The following is a 21,135-nucleotide window of genomic DNA, read 5'->3' as shown; positions in this document are numbered from 1 at the left end:
AGAATTTCTTCTAACGGTATTGCAGTATTATAAAAGCAACGTTTGTATGTAGATAAAAATTAAATTCCTTGAGATCAGCGACAGTTTTGTCTACCGACATTTTTTGAAAATTTTGAATAAGTCTCATTCTTATTCTTTTTCAGTATTTCGGAAGATATATCCCCCGCAGGACAACCGTTTACCCGAAATAAGGTGGAAACTAGATTATTCAGAACAGCAAATTCATCATTGCTGCTATTTCATAGTCGGTCCACTCGGTCTATGCCGTACATCAATGGTACATCGTTTTAACCGCCAAGAAATGAAAGAATAACATACTATAGATACCGAAGGTAACCATCCGATTAAATCCGGAAATGTCTGGTTATGTTTGACTGAGAAGTCAAATCATCGGTTTTTGTAAACCTTATAATTCTTATTATTTGTGTTTATGTGTTGTCAGTTTTAATAAAGGCAGTTTTTTTTTTTGTCTTCAGTCATTTGACTGGTTTGATGCAGCTCTCCAAGATTCCCTATCTAGTGCTAGTCGTTTCATTTCAGTATACCCTCTACATCCTACATCCCTAACAATTTGTTTTACATATTCCAAACGTGGCCTGCCTACACAATTTTTTCCTTCTACCTGTCCTTCCAATATTAAAGCGACTATTCCAGGATGCCTTAGTATGTGGCCTATAAATCTGTCTCTTCTTTTAACTATATTTTCCAAATGCTTCTTTCTTCATCTATTTGCCGCAATACCTCTTCATTTGTCACTTTATCCACCCGTCTGATTTTTAACATTCTCCTATAGCATCGCATTTCAAAAGCTTCTAATCTTTTCTTCTCAGATACTCCGATCGTCCAAGTTTCACTTCCATATAAAGCGACACTCCAAACATATACTTTCAAAAATTTGTTCCTTCCATTTAAATTAATTTTTGATCTAAACAAATTATATTTCTTACTGAAGGCTCGTTTCGCTTGTGTTACTCGGCATTTTATATCGCTCCTGCTTCGTCCATCTTTAGTAATTCTACTTCCCAAATAACAAAATTCTTCTACCTCCATAATCTTTTCTCCTCCTATTTTCACATTCAGTGGTCCGTCTTTGTTATTTCTACTACATTTCATTACTTTTGTTTTGTTCTTGTTTATTTTCATGCGATAGTTCTTGCGTAGGACTTCATCTATGCCGTTCATTGTTTCTTCTAAATCCTTTTTACTCTCGGCTAGAATTACTATATCATCAGCAAATCGTAGCATCTTTATCTTTTCACCTTGTACTGTTAATCCGAATCTAAATTGTTCTTTAACATCATTAACTGCTAGTTCCATGTAAAGATTAAAAAGTAACGGAGATAGGGAACATCCTTGTCGGACTCCCTTTCTTATTACGGCTTCTTTCTTATGTTCTTCAATAAGAATAAAGGCAGTAAGTAAATTATTTTCGACAAATAGAATGAAGTAATAAAAAATTTTTCCGGTCAACTTATATACTGTGAAACCGATTCGAATATGATTATCCATTAACTATAATAATTAAATGGAAAGAACAGATAGGTTAAGAACAATCTCTTCCAAAAAATTAGTGGCTGTAACTTAGTTCGAATTAAATCTAAAAACCGATTCTGTGAGAAACGGTTCATACTGCAATATTTTTTAACAAATCTCGATAGTGAATTAATAATATATATCAGATTAATTTTAAAAAAAGAAAGTATAATATTAATAGTTTTTAAACATTATTAATTATTGTTGAAAAAACTAAGTGTTTGTTATTTCTCTCCAGTTTGTATTCTCTCCAGCCGACCGTACGGATCTTCGAATATTACAAGTAGATTTGTTCATATCCAGTGTCAAACCGTAGTTTTTTTTTAACACAAAATTACTCACCGATTGAGCGTCAAGAATTGTTAGACAATATTAATTGTTAAATTGTAATTCATTAATCGTATTAAATTGTAAGATTATCGAGGCGACGAACTAATTGACTGAAATAAACTGAAGGCAGTATAACGATGTCGATAATGTATTTTGTAAATAAAAATGGAAGTAGAAGATTATCAGTAGATTAATTATGATGTAATAACTGTTAATAAAAAAAAAGTAATAAGTTAATAACGATTAGTAAACGCTAATTTTTATTGTATGTAACGTTTTATTTTTATACTGTTATATACACCGATCTCATCAAAGATTAGAATAAGAACGGAGGTTATAAATCGTTAATATTTATTGTGTATATACAGTAAACCGTGATTACTTAAAATTCTTGATCGCTTATGTGTCTGAATGGGAATAATAAATAAAATATAAAAATTATACATTTTTAATTGAAAATAAATGCAATTTTTTGGTAAACATATAAAAATATGTGGGGTGGATGCGATCGGTAATTTGGGAACAGTAAAAATCTAGAAAAGGGGAAATCTGTGTATAAATAAATGTAGGGTAATAAATTAATAATTTTGACGATTCGTTTTCATTAAAACTATTAATTTTCTCCCAGAGAATTATTGAAATCAATTATATCGCTACTCCGATGGAGTTACCGTCAATTTTCTGTAATTTGAAAACTAGTAGTTAATAATTTTAAACCGATATTGCTTTTCATCATGCTGTTCTAAGATAATAAATTAGTTTATAATATAATCTCTTTGCCGTTCATCAGGTAGATCTTGAGTTCGAATCCAAGTCATGTTTGGCATTTTTTACACGCTAAAAATATTTATCTTTCTTCAGTGGCTGTAATCGGGTAGTTAGTCTGCAGTTGTTCGAAAAAGAAGGTAGATAATGTATTTTGTCATAATTTTGCATTTCCTTATCGTTGGAACCGGGCTATTGCGCTAATAAATACTGAGGAGGTAAAAGTTAAAGTCTATAAATGCCTTCGGTAAGCCAAATCGTATAAAAACTATGATTTAACTCGGCATCATTTAATTTTAGTGACTACAGAAACCGGTCGGTGATCTTAAACGATAACATTTTTCTTTATCGTGCATTTTTTGTTTCGAGTTACTATTTTCTTTAAACGGTTTAGAAATGTATTGAAACCGCTGTGTACTCAAATCGTAGATTTATTTTACAATTTTTTCCCGAAATCCTATTCGGCTTAAATTCAGATCTGCTAAAAGCATCGGCTTCAAATATCCCTATTTGTTGATAACTTTAGTGAAAGCCTTAAAGATGTAGAATTACAAACAGTTCACACGATTTGGTGGATTTTGCTTAAAATGGGTACTAAATATTAGATAAATTAACAATGTAGATGAACAAAGAATAAGGTTCTTTCTTTATAAAAAGCGCATGATTAAAAACTTTCAATTGCTTTGCAATAATTACTCTTATTATTAATAGAAAAATATACTGTAATTCTATTTGACTGAACAATTGTGAATAAGATAATACTAAAGGAATAATGAATAACAATAGCTGAGAATTTACTTTACATAATTTCACACGCTATCTAAAATTGAGAAACAGTTAAAATGTTTTTTCTTTTTTGTTACTGTAATTGAATTAACTGCCTTTTAAACATCAATATTTGTGCGATTAATTCATATAATTCAATCGTAATATTATAGGAAGATCATTTTAGCATTCACATCATGATACTGTACACTATAATTCCATTATGGACTACAGTACGAGATGCTCATATTTTATTTGATTCATGGAATGTAGTTATGCGCAACTGTTAATATCTTACAGCAAGTGTTGGGAATGTCCACCATTTTCCTGACGGCAGGTTTGAACCCTTCACCCAATATTATTTGACACCCTTTGTAGGACGTCAGGCAAAAAGTATAGTGCAAAGAGTTTGAAACTTCCTTCAGAAAAATGTTGGACATTTCCAACACTTGCTGTTAAGACTACCAGTTGTGTATTCCATGAATCATATCACTACACTCCATGAATCAAATCAAATGTGACTATCTCTGTATTATAGTCCATAGTGAAATTGTAGTGTACAGTATAATGATGTGCACGATAAAATGATCTCACTGTATATTTATGAACAATTCTTTAATTTTATTTGTTGCTGCTTTTATTTATTACAGTTTTCTTTTAAAGTTGTTCTCTTTAAAACAGCAAAAGATTATTATTTCAAGAGAAAATAAAGCGTCTGACTGTTCTTCAGGAAATCAGTGTCATAATGTTATTAAAAATTACTACTAATTTCCAAATTTTTGGTCATTTCATTTCCCAATGATACTTTATGAATGAACTCAGATCTAATGTGTAGGGTTCAAGTCCTACTATGGACAATAATTTTTTCTTCATTTGTTTTTTAGACCTTTAATATCATCATACAAATTAAATTTTTAGAAATATTTTATGAATAGACAAAAATAATATTTTAATATTGTAACCTCTATCTAAAAACGATTGGTTTTGCACTAATACTTCAATAAAGTAGGCAGTTTTGTTTCAAAGCTTTCATCTGATCCCCAAACTTTATAAAGTATCAGATCCAATCAAGGTTAAGCTACTGAACAAGGCCTAAAGTTTAGGAATGGGAATACACAAAAATCCTTTTTTTTATGTAAAAGTATGTGGAGCTTTCTTCTACTCTCCCTCACAATCTGCTCTGATCTGAATTTTCACCATTGGTTTTATTTATTTCTCATTTCCATTCGTCCCTTTGAATACTTTCTGGGTATTAAAAAATAGTATAATTCTAGTTTTTTTATGTTTATGAAGTATTACAGTCTTCAGATCACCTGGTTTCTTTCATCGTTCAGTATACCTTAAAGTGATATGTTTTGGTTCCTGCATTAAATCTCAATTGAGATGAAAAAAAATATATATGGCAGGTTTAAAAATTTATTGAAAAGGAAGCTAAAAATAAAAGGAAAAGGAAGCAATTGAAAAGGCTAAAAATTGCAAATTATTTAAATTTTCATTGAACCTTAACATGGGAGTGTTGAAATAAATAAATGAAAAAGAGGTACTGCCAGTTCAGATGAGACAGACAGAATAGATAGAAATTATCAGTCCCAGTTTGTTTTAGCCGTAAGTATTATCAAGAAATTTATAAATTTCAATACTAGTTGAGCGTTATAAATGTAATACTTTATGGATGACAAAAGCCAGTACTAATACTAAAGATAGATACTTTCATTTATATACATTAAAATATTCATCATTCTATAAGATTTAAAACTAATAAATAGAGTAAATAAAATAATAATTATGTCATGATATACAACAATACTGCCGATCAGTCATCGCTTGTGAATATAATAGTTGTAATAATTAATCATAACGTCTCTGGAAATGACATTACATTTACAAATAATATGTATTATTTGAAATAATACCGAAAGTAGCCCTTCATGTTTATGAAATTATTAAGGTCATTATGTTCTCTTCAACACATAAAATAAGACTCCTCAAAATGTAGGGCATTATGGGCTTCCTGAGTTATAACATAGGACTAGCTCCTAGGGCATTACAACTTTCCCAGCATCTAACAAAATACTAATTTGCCTATTTCATTTTCTTGTATTTTTTAATATGATTTACTTCAATGAAAATTGTAGATCAAACTGTCTATATGTTCACCCCTCCACAAATTATTTGATCTCTAATCATTTCTTTTCTGTTTCAACAACATTAACATCTAGTTGATACATCTTCTTAACATCTGTATCTGTTATTGAAAGCAGTCTTGGATATACAAGATTGTTTGTGTACATACAAGTTTGGGTATACATACAACAAATATGTTTAAAACATTATCGATAATGTTTTGTTTTTTAACTAGTTAATCCATCGGACTTTTTATGTCCATTGTATCTTTGGTTAAAACTGCATGCTGTTTCTTTTGTGCAGTACTTTGTGCGAATTGAAGTTTAGTTTAGTACAGTGTGATTTCTTAGTTTATTCTGCGGGAGATTTTTTTTATCTTTTGTGAAATTTATTTTATATCTTGAGATTTTTATTTTTTGAGGATTTTTCCAAATATTTTTTGTCTGTATATGTTATTTGGTGTATATATTGTTTTATTGTTCTTTTTCTTCTGTCTGAGTGAGTAGGTAACTATTTTGTGATGTTAATTTATCTGTGGTCAATATCTTATGGGACTGAGTTGATCTCTGTGCAATGGTGATGTAGGTGTGTTGACAATTCTAGGAATCATAGTTTAAAGCCTGAAATTTGCATGAGGTCATGGTTTGAAGGGTTGAGAATCTGAGTGTAAGTTGCTATTAGTTTTCTGCATATTTTAAACCTGTATTTCTGTTTGTCACTTTTTGTGAAGAAAAAAATTAACAGTAATTCTATGTTTAAAAACTATAAATGCTTGTTTAAAATTAGTTTTCAATTATAAAAAAATGTTATTAATATAATAATGTGAAATTTTGTTGTATTTCTTTTCAGTTCAGTTCAAAGTAAAATGTACAGAGGAAACTATGACTGTAGAGCTGATAAAGACTGATGATATGTTAGAGATCTACTTAGAAAATCTGAAACATTACCCAGGTAAATATTTCATGTAATTTAAATTATAGCTTTGTCAGGTATGTAAATATACTTTTGGTACAATATTTCAGTTTCCCAGAACATTAATTTTCCTAACAATTCGACATAATTTTCTGGAATCTATCATTCTTTTGGAATTTTTAATGTATGTAGTCAAACACAAGGCTTCTTCTTGTGATAATCAAGAACTTTACTGAAGTTTGACTTAAAATAAAATATTTAATTACTTGGCCATATAATCAGTTTTTCTTATTGTACTGTAATTAATACATTGTCTCCAGACTCTTTGAAATAACAAGCGCAAAAAGTTTTATTTTAGTATGTTAATTTGATTATTTAAAAATGTCTATTAAAATATTTTTGAAAATTTGAATACTTCTAAAATATCTATTTAAAAAGGCAGTATAGTATTTTTTTTTTAATTTTTATTGTTAATTTATTATTATTATTGCCATGTTTGTAAAACACAGCATATTAGTTTTCATTTGGTAACTAACGCCATATTTCAATGCATTATTTATATATTTTTAACTTCATTTCTGTTATTATGTAGACATATAATTAAGGAATAAAATTAATAAATAACATTTTATCATTTTAATTTTTATTAATTTTTTTTCTTTTAAAGGTAGAGTGGAGTTATGGAATGGAGAAATGAGATTAAATGTATATAAACACACTCCATTTCTGTAACTTGAATGAGAATATTTTGAGTTTTCAGTTAAATTCTACTTATTTTTGTTTTAAAATACATTATTTATACTTAAATTATGTCTACATTTAACCATCATGACAAGAAAATGAGCAAAACAGAACAAAATTATCATATAATAAACCACAATATTTATTAGTGCAAAGTAAATAGCATTTAGATGATCCCTATTGAGATTTAAAACTGTAAAAAAATTGCAAAATCTATTATTAATTTTTTTTTTAATTTATTTAATGACTTAATTTGATTTAATTTAAAAAATTGATTTATGAACAAAAAAATTGAAATAGTATGTTATATACAAATACTCAAATAAATAAGGAAATAAGTTTTAATCTAAGAAGGAGATGAAGTCACAAAAAGAAATTATTAAAATTGAAGGTTTGAATCACAAAAATGAAGATGCCAAACATAAGAAAGAGAACAGGAACATAATTTCTGAATTAATTATTAAAGATAATATTAAAAAACACCGGAGAGTGTAATTAATAAGAAAAAATGTTCTTATAACTTAATCTTTTAATAACATTGAAATTAAATCAGTTCTTAAAAAGGATAAAATCAATCATTGTATATAACATTGTAATTGGACTAAATTCAATGAAATAACAAAAGTATAAAAGTTAATAACAACATATGGCCCTGGAGTAAATAACCCCCATGTTTGGAATATACTCCCTATGATTTCACATCCAGGGCAGTAACAGCTATACATAAGTACATGTATAGCTGGCTAACAGAGCTCTGAGTGTCTTCCTCAGAAATGTTAACTTTCTTTTCCATCCTGATTTAACCTGATTCCCATCTACAGGTCACTATAAGGACTGGACTTTTCGGCCACCTGCATATCATCCACAGTTCAAAATGATTTTGGAAATGGACTTACACTACTTTTAGAGTTGGTGATGTGGCGACCATGGTCAATGTGATAGCAAGTGTAACAGAGACCCTTTTGTTATCCACATACCCCCATGATGGGAAGCATGTAGTAAGGTATCCATGTACCTTACTACATGGGTAAGGGTATGTGGAAACTTTCAGCGCATGGGAGCCCTGAGAGCTTCAATGAGTAGGAACCTTGAGTCAGTGCAGATATTGCGCATCTGTGCTCTGCCAGGACGTACACCAGCTCCACCAGAGTACTGGACCAGATCTCTAGGGTTGATAGCTCTGAAGTGGGAGTATACCTCGCCTGCAAGCCTTGTTACAGAAGCGATTAACTCATCATGCAAATTGAACAATCTATCGTGGCAGAGGGTTTACTAAACACCCTCGTTTAGAACCAGTCATTTCGCCGGAAATGAAACGAAAGAAGAGTGATAAATCAGGAAGACTTCGACATGAGGTGAAGAGTCTGCAGAGAACTGTTTTCAAGAGCAGTACACCCAGACTTAAGTACCTTGTGATCACGAAGAAGTTGGTAATTTTGCAAAGGTAAGTCCTTTTCTTATCGCTCGTGAAATAACTAACTGCATTGATAGCCCAGTAAAAGAAATACAAAAAAATTTCAATGGTCTTTAGTCGAGACAACCAACAACATCCACTAGCAGAAGATTCTTGCTTTAAGCAAATTAGGTGAGTTTTCTGTACGCGCTGATCCTCACAGCACTCTCAATACATCAGAGGGTATTGTCTGTTGAAACTTACTTAATGGTTCTGAACAAGAAATCATTGAGGATTGTCTACGCAGGGAGTAATAGAGTGCCAAAGGCTGAAAATGAGAAGGAATGCCGAAGTTTTACCTTCTGTATCTCATGTCCTCTCACCTTCAATAGACCTACCTTGCCAGTGAAAATGCATGCTGGTAAACACTGTCTTGATGTGCAAGCTTTCGTGCCGCAGTCTATCCGATGCTTCAGGTGATTTCACCACACCATGGATAAATGTGAGAGACTGCAAATATGCGTGGTGAAGAACCTCATGAAGGACAGCCATGTGAGGATCCTCCCGTCTTCATTAACTGTAAAGAGCTGCAGTCATATCAATCCAGAAATTGTCCTGTTCACAAAGATGAAGTAGCTGTTCAGGAAGTTAAAACGTTACAGAAGATAAGATATTTTGAAACTAAAAAGATTGTATATAGCCGTAAACCTAAAGCAACAACAAAATATGCTAAGACAGCAGCTGCTATTTCTACCGCAAGTTAATGCAGATCAGCTCCTCAGTAACCTTGCTCCAATGTTAGCAGGGGAGAATAATCGATAATAAAATGAGATCTTTTCCTTAAAAGGAAGGTATGAGATTGCCTAAGTTACAGCCACCAGGAAATTTAACAAGTAAATATAAAAGCGTATCAGAACAGAACAAAAAAGAAGACAAACTTAAGGTTAAGGTTCATCCACGTAGTCTGACGTATGAATTTGTTAAGAATGCTTTGGAACCCCTAAGGAGACTTTGAAGCCATGTTCTTCTGTGGTGTCTTCTAACCAAAACCACAGAGACCCGTAAAAACCACACAAGGGGGCCTGTTCTCCCCTTTCTGAAGTGGCAGCCAGTGCGACCCCTGATGTGGGTGTTGCTTCTGTTTCTGCCTCTGAATTGGTGCCTACATAGAGTGCTGAGTCATGCCCATCCTCGACTGCCTGGTCTTCAACTGGAGGCTGAAAGCTACAGGGTCGATGACATAATTTTAGAGCACAAAGCAGAAAAAGAGAAAAATATTTTCATGGAAAAGAAGAGAAAAAAGGGTTGGCCAAAGAGCAAACCCTGAAATTAACTGTCTAATATAAACGAGTCAATTCATCAATGGAACATCAATGAATGTTTGTCAGACATCCTTGAGCTGCAACGCTTGGTATATGATGTGGACCTAATTTTTATTTGTCTGCAAGAAACACATTTCTGCCGAATTGTAAATTTCAACTTAAAAAGATTTAATTTTTATTGGCAAGATCAACCACTAAATATAAGAGTTACAGGTGGTGTAACCATATTAACGTCGACTAGAGCTACCACCAAAGCAGTTCAAGTAAACACAAATCTGCAAGCGGTCGCAATCAGAAAAAGCATCTGTTGCAGATCAGTATCTTCAGCATATACTTGCAGAATTTTGATTGAAAGGAGGATGACATAATGCATTTAATTACCCAGCTTCCCCCACCCATACTATTAATGAGTAACTTTATGCATACAACCCTATTTAGGGGTCGGTTCAAACTGATACAGAGGAAGAGAGTTGGAAAAGTTCCTTTTAGATTCTAATTTTGTTATATTAAACAACAGCTCAGGAACTTACTTAACACAAGAGACAGATAGACGAATCATTATAGATTTAACTTTTATAAGCGCTTCGATTGTACCGAATTATTCTTTTAAAGTGTTACAAAATCTTCACAGAAGTGATCATTTTCTGGTGCAAACTATAACTGAAGCTACAAGAAAGTTATATCTCATCTCAAAAAGATGGTTGTTTGATAAGGCAGATTAGAAGAGCTTCACTCTAGTATGATATTCCCCAAAACAACTGGAGTTATCGAGAATGATGTCGATGCTAAAACCAGTGCTATATTTGACTCAAGATATATTCCCAGAACGTTTCGGAAACTCAACAAGCTACTCCTTCCGTGGTGGAATGATGAAATTAGTGAAGCGATAAAAAGGAAGAAAAAAACATATATCACTTTCAAGAAAGTCCAGCATCGGAAAATTTAATTGGCTTTGAAAAATATAGGGTGTATGCAAAAAGACTTTTGATTGATTAAAAAAAAAAACAATCTTGGCAACTATAGTGTCATCTATTAGCAAAAATAAAACTGCAGTAGACATTTGGAAGAAAGTGAAGGTCTACAAACTTTACTCCCATAACTTGCCTTCAGTATGAAGATGATTTAATAGATACTCAAAATGAGATTGCTGAATTATTAGACAATCAATTTGAAGACGCCAGTAAATGGTTAATTATGACTAATGCTTCAAAAATAAAAAAAACAGAGCTTGAGGGCCACCTAAATTTTGGAACCCAAATTAACTTTTTATGCAAACTTTCGAAATAGATGAATTTATGAACGCGTTGGAGAAAACAGGCAATACAGCATCAGGTCTAGACAAAATACCTTATATCATGATCAGAAAGGTAAGCAATGCAACAAAACTTGATTGCCAGAATTATGCAATCAAATATGGTGGAATAGAATGTACCCCCGGCAGTAAAAGAAAGCATATATTGTTCCAGTTCCAAAAAAAATGTAATAATCTGACCGATCCCAATAGTTACTGTCGTATTTCCTTGATCTGTGCTATCGGAAAAATCTTTGAAAAAATGATAAATACTAGTTTGGATTTAGAAAGAGAAGTTCTTTTATTCGTGTATCAAGTAGTATTTAGACAGCACCATTGAACTGCTGATCAAATGAGTAATCTAGAAAATACTACATACAACAGTTTCATCATTAGGAAATGCAGTTTCGGCGTCTTCTTTGATCAGCAAAAGGCTTTTATTATAACTTGGTGTCATAGAATAATACTTCAAGTACATGAACGAGTCATTTGCAGCAATTTACCGGTATTACTTGGCAACTACATGAACAACCGTACTTTTCAAGTACAAGCATTTTGTATGCCAGTAACAATACAGTTATGGTGACATAAATTGTAATGAGTGATAAATGCCCTCAAAGAAATTGCAAAGAATAATGGATTCAAATTTTCACCAGAGAAAACTGGCTGTGTACACTTTTGTAGGAAGAGCTCTCCTCGTCGTAGTCCTGTATTGACCACTAATGACCACCCTATCCAGTACAAATATAATGTACACTTTTTAGGTCTATTATTAAATAAATCCCTTAATTGGGGACTATACATCCAGGATTTAAGTTCAGAGGCAAGAAAGCTCTAAACATTAGATGTTTATCTAACATGAATTAGGGCTCAGAAAAAGAGACATTGCGCGATTATTTTTCAATTTAGTTCATTAATTCAACTGAAACTCGATTACGGGTGTATTGCATATTCATCTGTTGGAAAGTTGCAACTAAGGAAGTTAGACGTCATATATAACAATGAAATTAGATATGACACTGACACTTTCCGTACAAGCCTGGTGACTAGTTTAATGTCTGAAGCCGGCATAATGTCATTATATTATAGAAGATAGTCTTACTATTAAGATATAGAGCAGATATATGGGCCTTTCCTACTCAAATAAACTATGAAATTTTTAATAATAATCCTTTGGCTGCTTTATATGAACACCGCATTACCTGTTCCAGAACAACCGGAATGCAGTATTGTGAGTTAGCAGCAAATCATGAAATTGCTTTGCTGGATACATTACCAATTTCTACGAGAGAAATACCTCCATGGCTTTTTTACCATCTATGATAAGCACAATACTACACCTCTCGCATGAAAAAATATAAGAGAAACCAGCAGTGAACATCCAACAGGAATTTTCGATAATCATCAGTAACTATGAGGGATTATGAAAATTTTGACTGATGGTTCTAAAACTGAATATGATGTTGGATGTTCTATATACATAAATGGAGAAGCTCATTCATGGAAACTACCAGATATGGCAAGTGTTTACATGGCAGAGCTCATTACTGTACAGCTAGCTGTTTGCTGAACAAAACATTTCAGCAAGGAGCTTATATGAGAGCTTATAAGAGAGTGCTTATATGTCGCAATTCTTTAGCCTCACTAACTGCTATTTGAAACAAGAAGATTGAGAAAGATGTCCTTATCACAAATAGCCAATCCTTTCTATATGTATTAAACTGAATAGTACAGTAATGTATATTTATATGACTCCATGACATGCTGGAACCTCAGGAAATGAAAGTTTCTGGCGCAAACAAAGCTACCAGAATGGCAACAATTTGTGAGAATATGGACATGATTCTTATTTGAGTGGCAGATGTTACAAATTGTCTAACAATGATTATCAGAACCACATGGAGTAATGAATGGAGAAGATTAAACACAAAACTAAATGCAGTTAACATCACTCCATATAAATAGAAAAGCGCTGGAAACTAACTCACCAAGAACAAGTAGCAATGACCAAACTCAGAATGGGTCACATGTGAATAACAAATTCATATTTGTTATTCGCGAAGAAAGACCAATGTGCAGTGTATGTAATAAACCACTATTACATAATTAAGCACCTACTGGAAGAATGTACAATATATGAAAACCTCAGAAAGAGGTACAGAATAAGAAATAATATTGCTGCTGAGTTAGAAAATGGCAAAAAATAAAAATAGTTGCTTACTTACATGCCAGTAAAGTACTAACACATTTATTTAGCCTTTGTTAAAGTTAGCATGTGTTATGTTTGACTGAGAATCCACTTTCAAAAGGCACTTTACACCTGAACATAGAGTTCTCAAATTTGTATGCTATTGTCCAACATTTTTTGTGTATTTTATTTTACTGTATGTTTTATGAAAATGTCAGGACCCATTACACGCTGTGAGTGTTATACGTGTCTGTTTTGTTTAAATGTTTCATGTTACATTTATGTTTTTTTGTGTTTTATTAAAATGTAAGGGCCCTTATACACCCTTACATCTGATGATCCTGCTAGTAATTTTATTCTTTTTTTAAAGTGTGATGAGGACTAATGAACTTGGAAGTTGGTGCCCATATATAGAGCAAAATAGAAAAAAAAATTGCTTGGGTGTGACTGCTACAACTTATTAAAGAAAAAACTGAAAAAGTAATTTTGATGTTTTTAATAACTTCAAACTTGAATGTCTCCTTAAATGAAGTGATTAATGGAAATACATTTTTATAGAACAACTAGGAAAAAATGATCATCTAATAAATCTTGAAAGTACTAATGATAATGAGAGTTAAGTTCCTTATTATCATTATAAAATTAATCAACAAAACAAATCTATTCATAAATACTATTATTACAAATTATTTCAATTAGCCAGAACTAAATATCATGAAATTTCACAAATAAAAGGCTTAATAATCATTAATTAACGTTAAACGTGAATTGTGTTTAAAGAAATCATGCCAAATCTATTTGAATATGAAAGATTGCTATCACTGATTAATTTTTTTTTTAAATACACAATCAACTCCTGATTTTTCAGCAGTTTTTTAACAGTTTTAATCAGATTTAATAATTTCTTTTTAAAGTAAATTTTAGTACAAATATATAAACTTTATTTTCAGATATTTTTATTATACTGATCATGCAAATCTACTAACAGTAAGTAAACAGTGATATTTCACTGTAATTAGTTTCAGACAAAGAAAGAAATTCTATGCTTGAAAATAAAATAGGGAAATTTATTAATTCTAGTCCTTGTATAACAATTATGCATCAGAATATTGGGTGTAGAAAGTAAAAAAATTTGTTTTTATAAAATTTAGATGTTGATATTGTTTTTCATTGAGCATGATTTAAAAGATGGACAGATTTTATGTAACAACTCACCATAAAATAAATTAGTAGATAAATATTGTATATGTTTAAAAACAGAGGTGTTTCAGTTTTTGTAGTGTTCAAAATTAAAATGAAAAATTATTAAACCGTATTGTTCTAAATAGATAAGTTATATTTATTATAAGGGTATACCTGGTAACTAGTATGTCTTTATAAATAATTTAATTATGATTTTAGAAGAAGTAATTCAAAATCATAAACACAATGTGTTGTTTATCAGGTGATTTTCATGGCAATATTGACTGATCTGGGCAGTAAATATACCCTAGATTTTAGAAAAGCAATGAAAACCTTTTACTTAAAATTTAAAATTTTTTAGTAAAAGGTTTATAGGAATTTATGAGTTTATAGGAATTACTCCACCTTTATTTATATTTGATATACATATTTATATCTTATATTATTTTCATTTTATATCTTTGATGTAAAATCAAACTGAACTTTAACAAATTATTAGCTTACCTCATAGTAACCAAACCAGTCCAGTTTCTAGTAATGTAATAAAATATAAGAGATTTTAGAGTAATACAAATTATTTTATATGTCCTTAGCAAAGAAAAGTGGAAACTGATTTCTTGTTTACAACTCATCAAAATAATTTCAAATTAAATTTGGAATACTTTTAGATACAATCAAACATTATGGTGATATTTCTTCAAAAAAGTTGAGATTTGAAAAACTAGAAATAGAATAGGAGATTTGAATTTATAAAGATTACTGTCTAAAAGCAGTAAGTTAGGGATAAGTATGAGATTATAAAATTTCCATTGAGTTTAAAGATCCAAAGGAGTATAAGGATAAGAAGAGGGATGGATAGATTTTTTTCATTGCTACAAAAAAAGAAAAGAGTGACTAGTTCTGAATAAAAACTGAAAGAGAATTCAATTTTAATTAAGAAAAAAAAAAATTTTTTACTCTACAGAAAAAGGTATCTCATTGTTCTAATGCTAAAATTTTATAAGATATAACCAAAACTCAAACTAAAAAGTGCAGAAAAAGTGATTTACTTTTTTTTGTTGCCAAAATTCAAAGAAATTGATATAAAGAGCTAAAAAATCAATTTGTGTATTTTAACCCCAAGGATAACTGCAAAATTTTATGGTGTTCTATCTGGCTGAAAACATATGATTAATTTCATTATCCTGGATTATCTATGTTAATAATACAAAAACCAGTTCACATTCAGTTAGCTATCTACTGTTAGCAATTTTTAAGCTGATGATCTTAGCACTCAGATTTAAACAAAATGAATAATTAATAACTATTTTTAAAAAAAATCAGAGGTTAATTCTGTAATAAAATTTAAAAAATGTTTAATAGCTTGTGAGCATTCAGCTAATTTTTCCATTGAAATATGCATTAAATAGATATCAGTTTTTGAAAAACGAGCCAGTTCAATCAAAAGTTTTTAACAATAAAAGGGTGTTTTTAATTCAAGATTCTACTGCTGTTTTATTAGTTCATTTTCTCATAATTGATTCTAAAGAGTGAATGTATGTAAGTTTTTTTTTTATGAAAACAAGTTTTGTCATGCATAGGATTTTATGCCTCATGAAACGGTGAAAAATTCAATTAATCTTTGTCCAGTACTGGACATCCATTTCATGAACATGAAAAATAATAAAGTGGAACTGTTATTACTAAAAATAATAATTAAATATTTTTTATATTTCTGAAATCTAATGAAAAACTAGCTTTATTATTTATTTTTTCAGAACCTGCTTGTCATCCAAAAGTGGAAGGCTCGCTAGCCACTTTTAATTTGTCACTAACAGATGTGTTTCAATGTGGTGTCACTAGATTGACAAATAAAGCAACTGTAAGTATTTAAAGGGTCAAATTGTACATTTGTTGTTTTAGTTTATTAGTTAACTGACCATATTAAATTCTCTATAGTTTAATGTATTTCACTCAGTGAAAACTAATTCTACTATATTAAATTCTTATAACAAAAATGCATTTATCTTTCTTTATAAATGCAAGTTGATGGAAAATATAAATAAAATAATTAATTAACCTTGCACACTATTTTTATTATTTTCTTCAAAGTTCATTATTAACAGGGTGAGTTTATAAAAGTTATCTTTTAAGTATAATGGTTAAAAATATAGATTTTTTTAACACCATTCAAATTTAACATTTGCAACTATTAAATTAATAATTAAATTAATATAATTATTAATAATTATACTATTATTAATAATTAAATTAATATAATTAAATTAATAATTATTAAATTAATAATTGCAACTATTAATTGTTAAAAATTTGGATTATTATTTTTTGTGATTGTTATATTCTTTTTTAATATTCTGAAGAATTGTTTTTTTTTTTTGTATCATTAATATTTAATCTTTAGTTATTAATAAGTTTATATTCACTGATGTATCTTTGTTGAAAATAGCAATTAGCACCAGTTATGATAGTAATTAGGCGAATGTGTTTGCTAGAAGGTGTAGTTGAGATGATGTTTGTTCATGTTAGTAATTTGTATATTTATATTGTTTTTTGTTTTATTTTAATAATTGTTTAATATTTCAGTATAGGATCAATTTTAGTTTGTCTTAATTTAGAATTAAGACAAACATTATTCTTAATTTAGTATGTTCATTAGATTTTGTGTTTTATTCAGTGAAGGACAAATTTAGCTCAACACTTTAATGATTAATAGCTAACATTATTATTATTATTGTGAATGTGTATAATATTATTATATGCATATAATAATAGTATTATTATTATTTGAATATTATAACTATTATTATTTTAAATTCGTGTTTGATATCAAGTACATGTTTTGGATGTGTTTTGTAAACACACTTTTCTGTTTGTACAGTTATCAATATAGAGTAGAAAGAAAGTAGTCATGCATGACCTGACCTTTATCAAAGCTGACTAGGCTTTATTTTTAATTTTAAAAATAATTGTACATGACTTACTAAATAATAAAAACTATAACACTGGGAATAAAATAGATTTTTTTTTTGTCTCAGGAAGAAAAATATGTGATTCTGATAGTATTTTTTCTCCTGAATTCAAATATGATATCAGTTTTTCCTCTCATGCAAGGTTTTCAAGAAAAGGCATTTATAATTTCAAGCATTTTAATACTTTCTGCATTCTTAACTACACAATATTCAAACATTTGACCCACCTAGAATGTAAGAAATGATGATTTTATGCTCTGTTTCACCAGTGGAGCATCCCTCTTTATGGTCCAACAGTAATTGGCGAGCACATAGGATTCCATTTGCCTTGATACCTCTTTTCCATAGCTGAAATCTCCTGATGAAACTGTTTCCCATGCTCATCACTCACTGTGCCAAGATTTTCCAGGAAGAAATCTAGGTACAAATGCAGCAAGTGTACTTTTAAGGACATGTTACAACCCAAATTTTTATAAGATGTTATAAGATCATTGATAATATCACGTTCATATTTTGAAATGGACAAAAAAAAACATTTTAAAATATTTAAAAAATTAAAATAACAAAAAACTGTGAGTGATGGAGAAATTCTGAATACATATTTGAAAGCAGGATAAAAATGCATTAAGTACATCTATTGGTGCTCATGAAACAAAAATCATGTTGACCAGTGTAATCAAACAAAAGTCTGACACCAGACTGAAAGAACTACTCCAAGATTTAGTAACAAAATACGCCTATTAGACTCCATCAATAAACATAGTAACCCCGGAGTAAACAAATTAAACTGGAGTAACTCTATCTTGTATCAGCCGGAAAGACTTTTTAGTCCAAAGACACAAAAATACAAACACTATACACAGTAACTGAATTGACTTTTGTAAATAACTTCTTATATCCTGCATACACATGTAAAGTTTTTAATACATCTTGGGAATTTTATATGTAGCTGATAAATTCTACAAACTCAAAATATGTTAAAGATTTTTGAATTTACTAGCACTAAATTTGACAAAAGCAGATTCAACAAATATCACACATACTATTTGACCTATGCTGTGGATAGGTTAAGCTTAACCACCTCGAGTATTTAATGGATTTCCTAACCATCACAAGACAATCAATGTTTGCAACAATAACACCTCTAATATCGCAGATGAAGAAAGTGGAATACAGTTCCAAAGAGATCTTCTGAAAGTATTCTTCCATATCTAGAATTCAGTTGTATTTAAATTAGTTATTTAATAAAAGCATAACTGATGTTGATAATTTTATGTAAAAAGATTATTTAAGTTGAAATTTTATCTATTGTCTTAAAATTTAATTATAACATAGTTTTGTAATTTTTTAATGCGGAGATATTGTATACTGTTCACTGGTACACTTTAATGGAAGTTATTTTTTATTTTTTAGAAAACTAACTGGATATTTCAGTGAAAAACAGTGAAAATGTTTCCTTTTCTAAAAAAAATGGGTGACCCCACTGAGTATGCTGAAAATGTTTCTTTCTCAATAGAGTATTAATTAAAATTGTGTTTTGATATTTAAAACAGATCTTATTACACCACCTATTTTACTCATGAAATTTGATAGCCGTTATTTTCTTCCAAACACTTTTGTTTATATAAAGGTACAAGTAACCTTTATTACAGCCTTTATTTTCTTCCAAACAGTTTTTTTCATGCAAAGATACGAGTAACCTATATTATAGAATATGATCTTTACATTAAAAGAAATGTATCTGACACAAAATTTGTAAATCACCCATCAATTTTCCACTGAGCTGTTGGTCCCTTACCATGTATAGACAAATTTATTTTGTAGTGAGTGGTTAGATAAGGAAGATTTCATATTATTTATGTTGAAAGCATCTAAAATCACAAATATATATTTTTTTACAGATAAAAATAAGTAAGTTTCACTCTAATATAAAACTCCTGTTCCTTATAGTGATTTGTACATTATAGTGTTAGTTTGTTTAATTAGAATAATTATTTCTTTAAAAATGACAATTTATTAGTAAAAGAGTTAATTTGGCAAAAGAATAGCACAAATTAAACATGTTAAACATAAAGATATAATTTCCTTTTTTCCAACAAAAAATGTTTAAACTAGCTAAAGTTTGAAGGTTTGGTAGCAGAAAAAAGTAATAATTCTATAAATACACCAGTTTTAGTCTGTATTTAATAAAGAATTACAAAATGTTATGATTAACTACTTCAAATACCTGACGTATATTAACCTTTGCCCTAAGGATTCAGACAGTTAAAAATAAAAAATATTGTTTGATTACTTGGGACACTCCATGACATCCATTATTCTGTAAGGGTGAACAGATATTCTGTGGCCAGCTAGGTTTGATGGTTAATCTAAGAAATTACAGTTATAAAAATAAATCGAATAAGACTATATTTTATTATAATACAGTCCTGTGCAATTTCTTGATCACTGGTTTGAGATGAGCTTATCGACTGTTAACATTTTATTTATACTTCTGCTTTGAATGCAAAATTATTTTATATTTTATTTAACAGAAAATTATTAAATAATTTTAAATTAATTGCATGTAATATGGTTTTTTCCAGGGTGTACGAAGTTATTATCACAAAATTATTGTCGAATCTGAGAACATGAAGCAGATGCTATCTGTCAAATGTATATTGTTTCCAAGTAATCACACTGTTGTCCGTAGAAATGTTCTGCCAGCTGGATTTCAAGAGCCTGAGTCAGTAGATATGACTTCTTTTTAAAAGAATTTAAAAATTCTCATCATAGAAATTTTAAATCTTCAGTTTTAAAAATCGTTGAAATTTTTCTATTTACTATTTTGAATGTTATCATTCATTTTAAAAGTTCAAAATAAATCATGTATTTTGTGCACCATACTATTCAAATTTGAATATTAATAATCTTTTTGAACTGATATACTTCACCAATCCAGTTGTCATAGAAGTTGAACTGAGTAGACCTTTTACCACAGCTGTTTACTTCTTGCTTCAGCCATTCTGGCTGACTACAGTTCTGCATAGTCACTGCTGGTGCTTGTTCTTCAGTGCTTAGGAAATTAGTGATGTGATTAAAGATTGTTATTTAACAAAGAAAAAATTCTTGAATGTCAGAAAATATTATTCTAATTTGAAATATTTAGCATAAATACTGCTTTTTTTGTTTTTGTTTTTTTTTATCATAATGTTCTTGGAAAGTATTTTCTATTTTCAGGGATAGACAATTATCCATTTACAAACATATAAAAGCTTTCAAATATTTTTAAAATGTTACAACAATCATCTCTCAATATCACTGTTTATAAATGAACTGATCTCATTTTCAGATCAGGAAAATAGTATGAAAATAATGGAAATATGTAATATGAACCAGTTCTACGTACATTCCTTGAGAAACTCCTTAAACTAATTGTAATAGAGTGTATTATAATACACTATTTGTATCATAAATTATTGAGGATTTTTGCTGCTATGTACTGAAAATAGGATGAAATACATTATTTATTTGTGTAATATACTACACATTTTATTTAGGAAAATAATCATTGAAAAATAGGGTGAACGCATTAAGGAGTCGATGTTGAACAGGAATGTGTAATATGGCATCATATTTAT

At 29.8% G+C, this 21,135-nt stretch overlaps 1 protein-coding gene across 1 annotated transcript in view; it reads left to right on the top strand.

The window, feature by feature from the left end:
- qsm (Zona pelucida superfamily protein qsm) overlaps nt 1-21,135 on the top strand; it is a 177,960-nt gene that overhangs the window by 132,235 nt on the left and 24,590 nt on the right. Inside the window, exons 2-4 of the mRNA XM_075363055.1 lie at nt 6,367-6,468; nt 16,304-16,407; nt 20,101-20,240. Coding sequence (XP_075219170.1) covers nt 6,367-6,468; nt 16,304-16,407; nt 20,101-20,240 — 346 coding nt within the window. The remainder of the gene's footprint in view (nt 1-6,366; nt 6,469-16,303; nt 16,408-20,100; nt 20,241-21,135) is intronic.

This window comes from Lycorma delicatula, chromosome 4, assembly GCF_047948215.1.
Source record: "Lycorma delicatula isolate Av1 chromosome 4, ASM4794821v1, whole genome shotgun sequence".
NCBI classification, from domain to species: Eukaryota; Metazoa; Arthropoda; class Insecta; order Hemiptera; family Fulgoridae; genus Lycorma; species Lycorma delicatula.
This window is presented reverse-complemented; position numbering and strand designations above follow the sequence as displayed.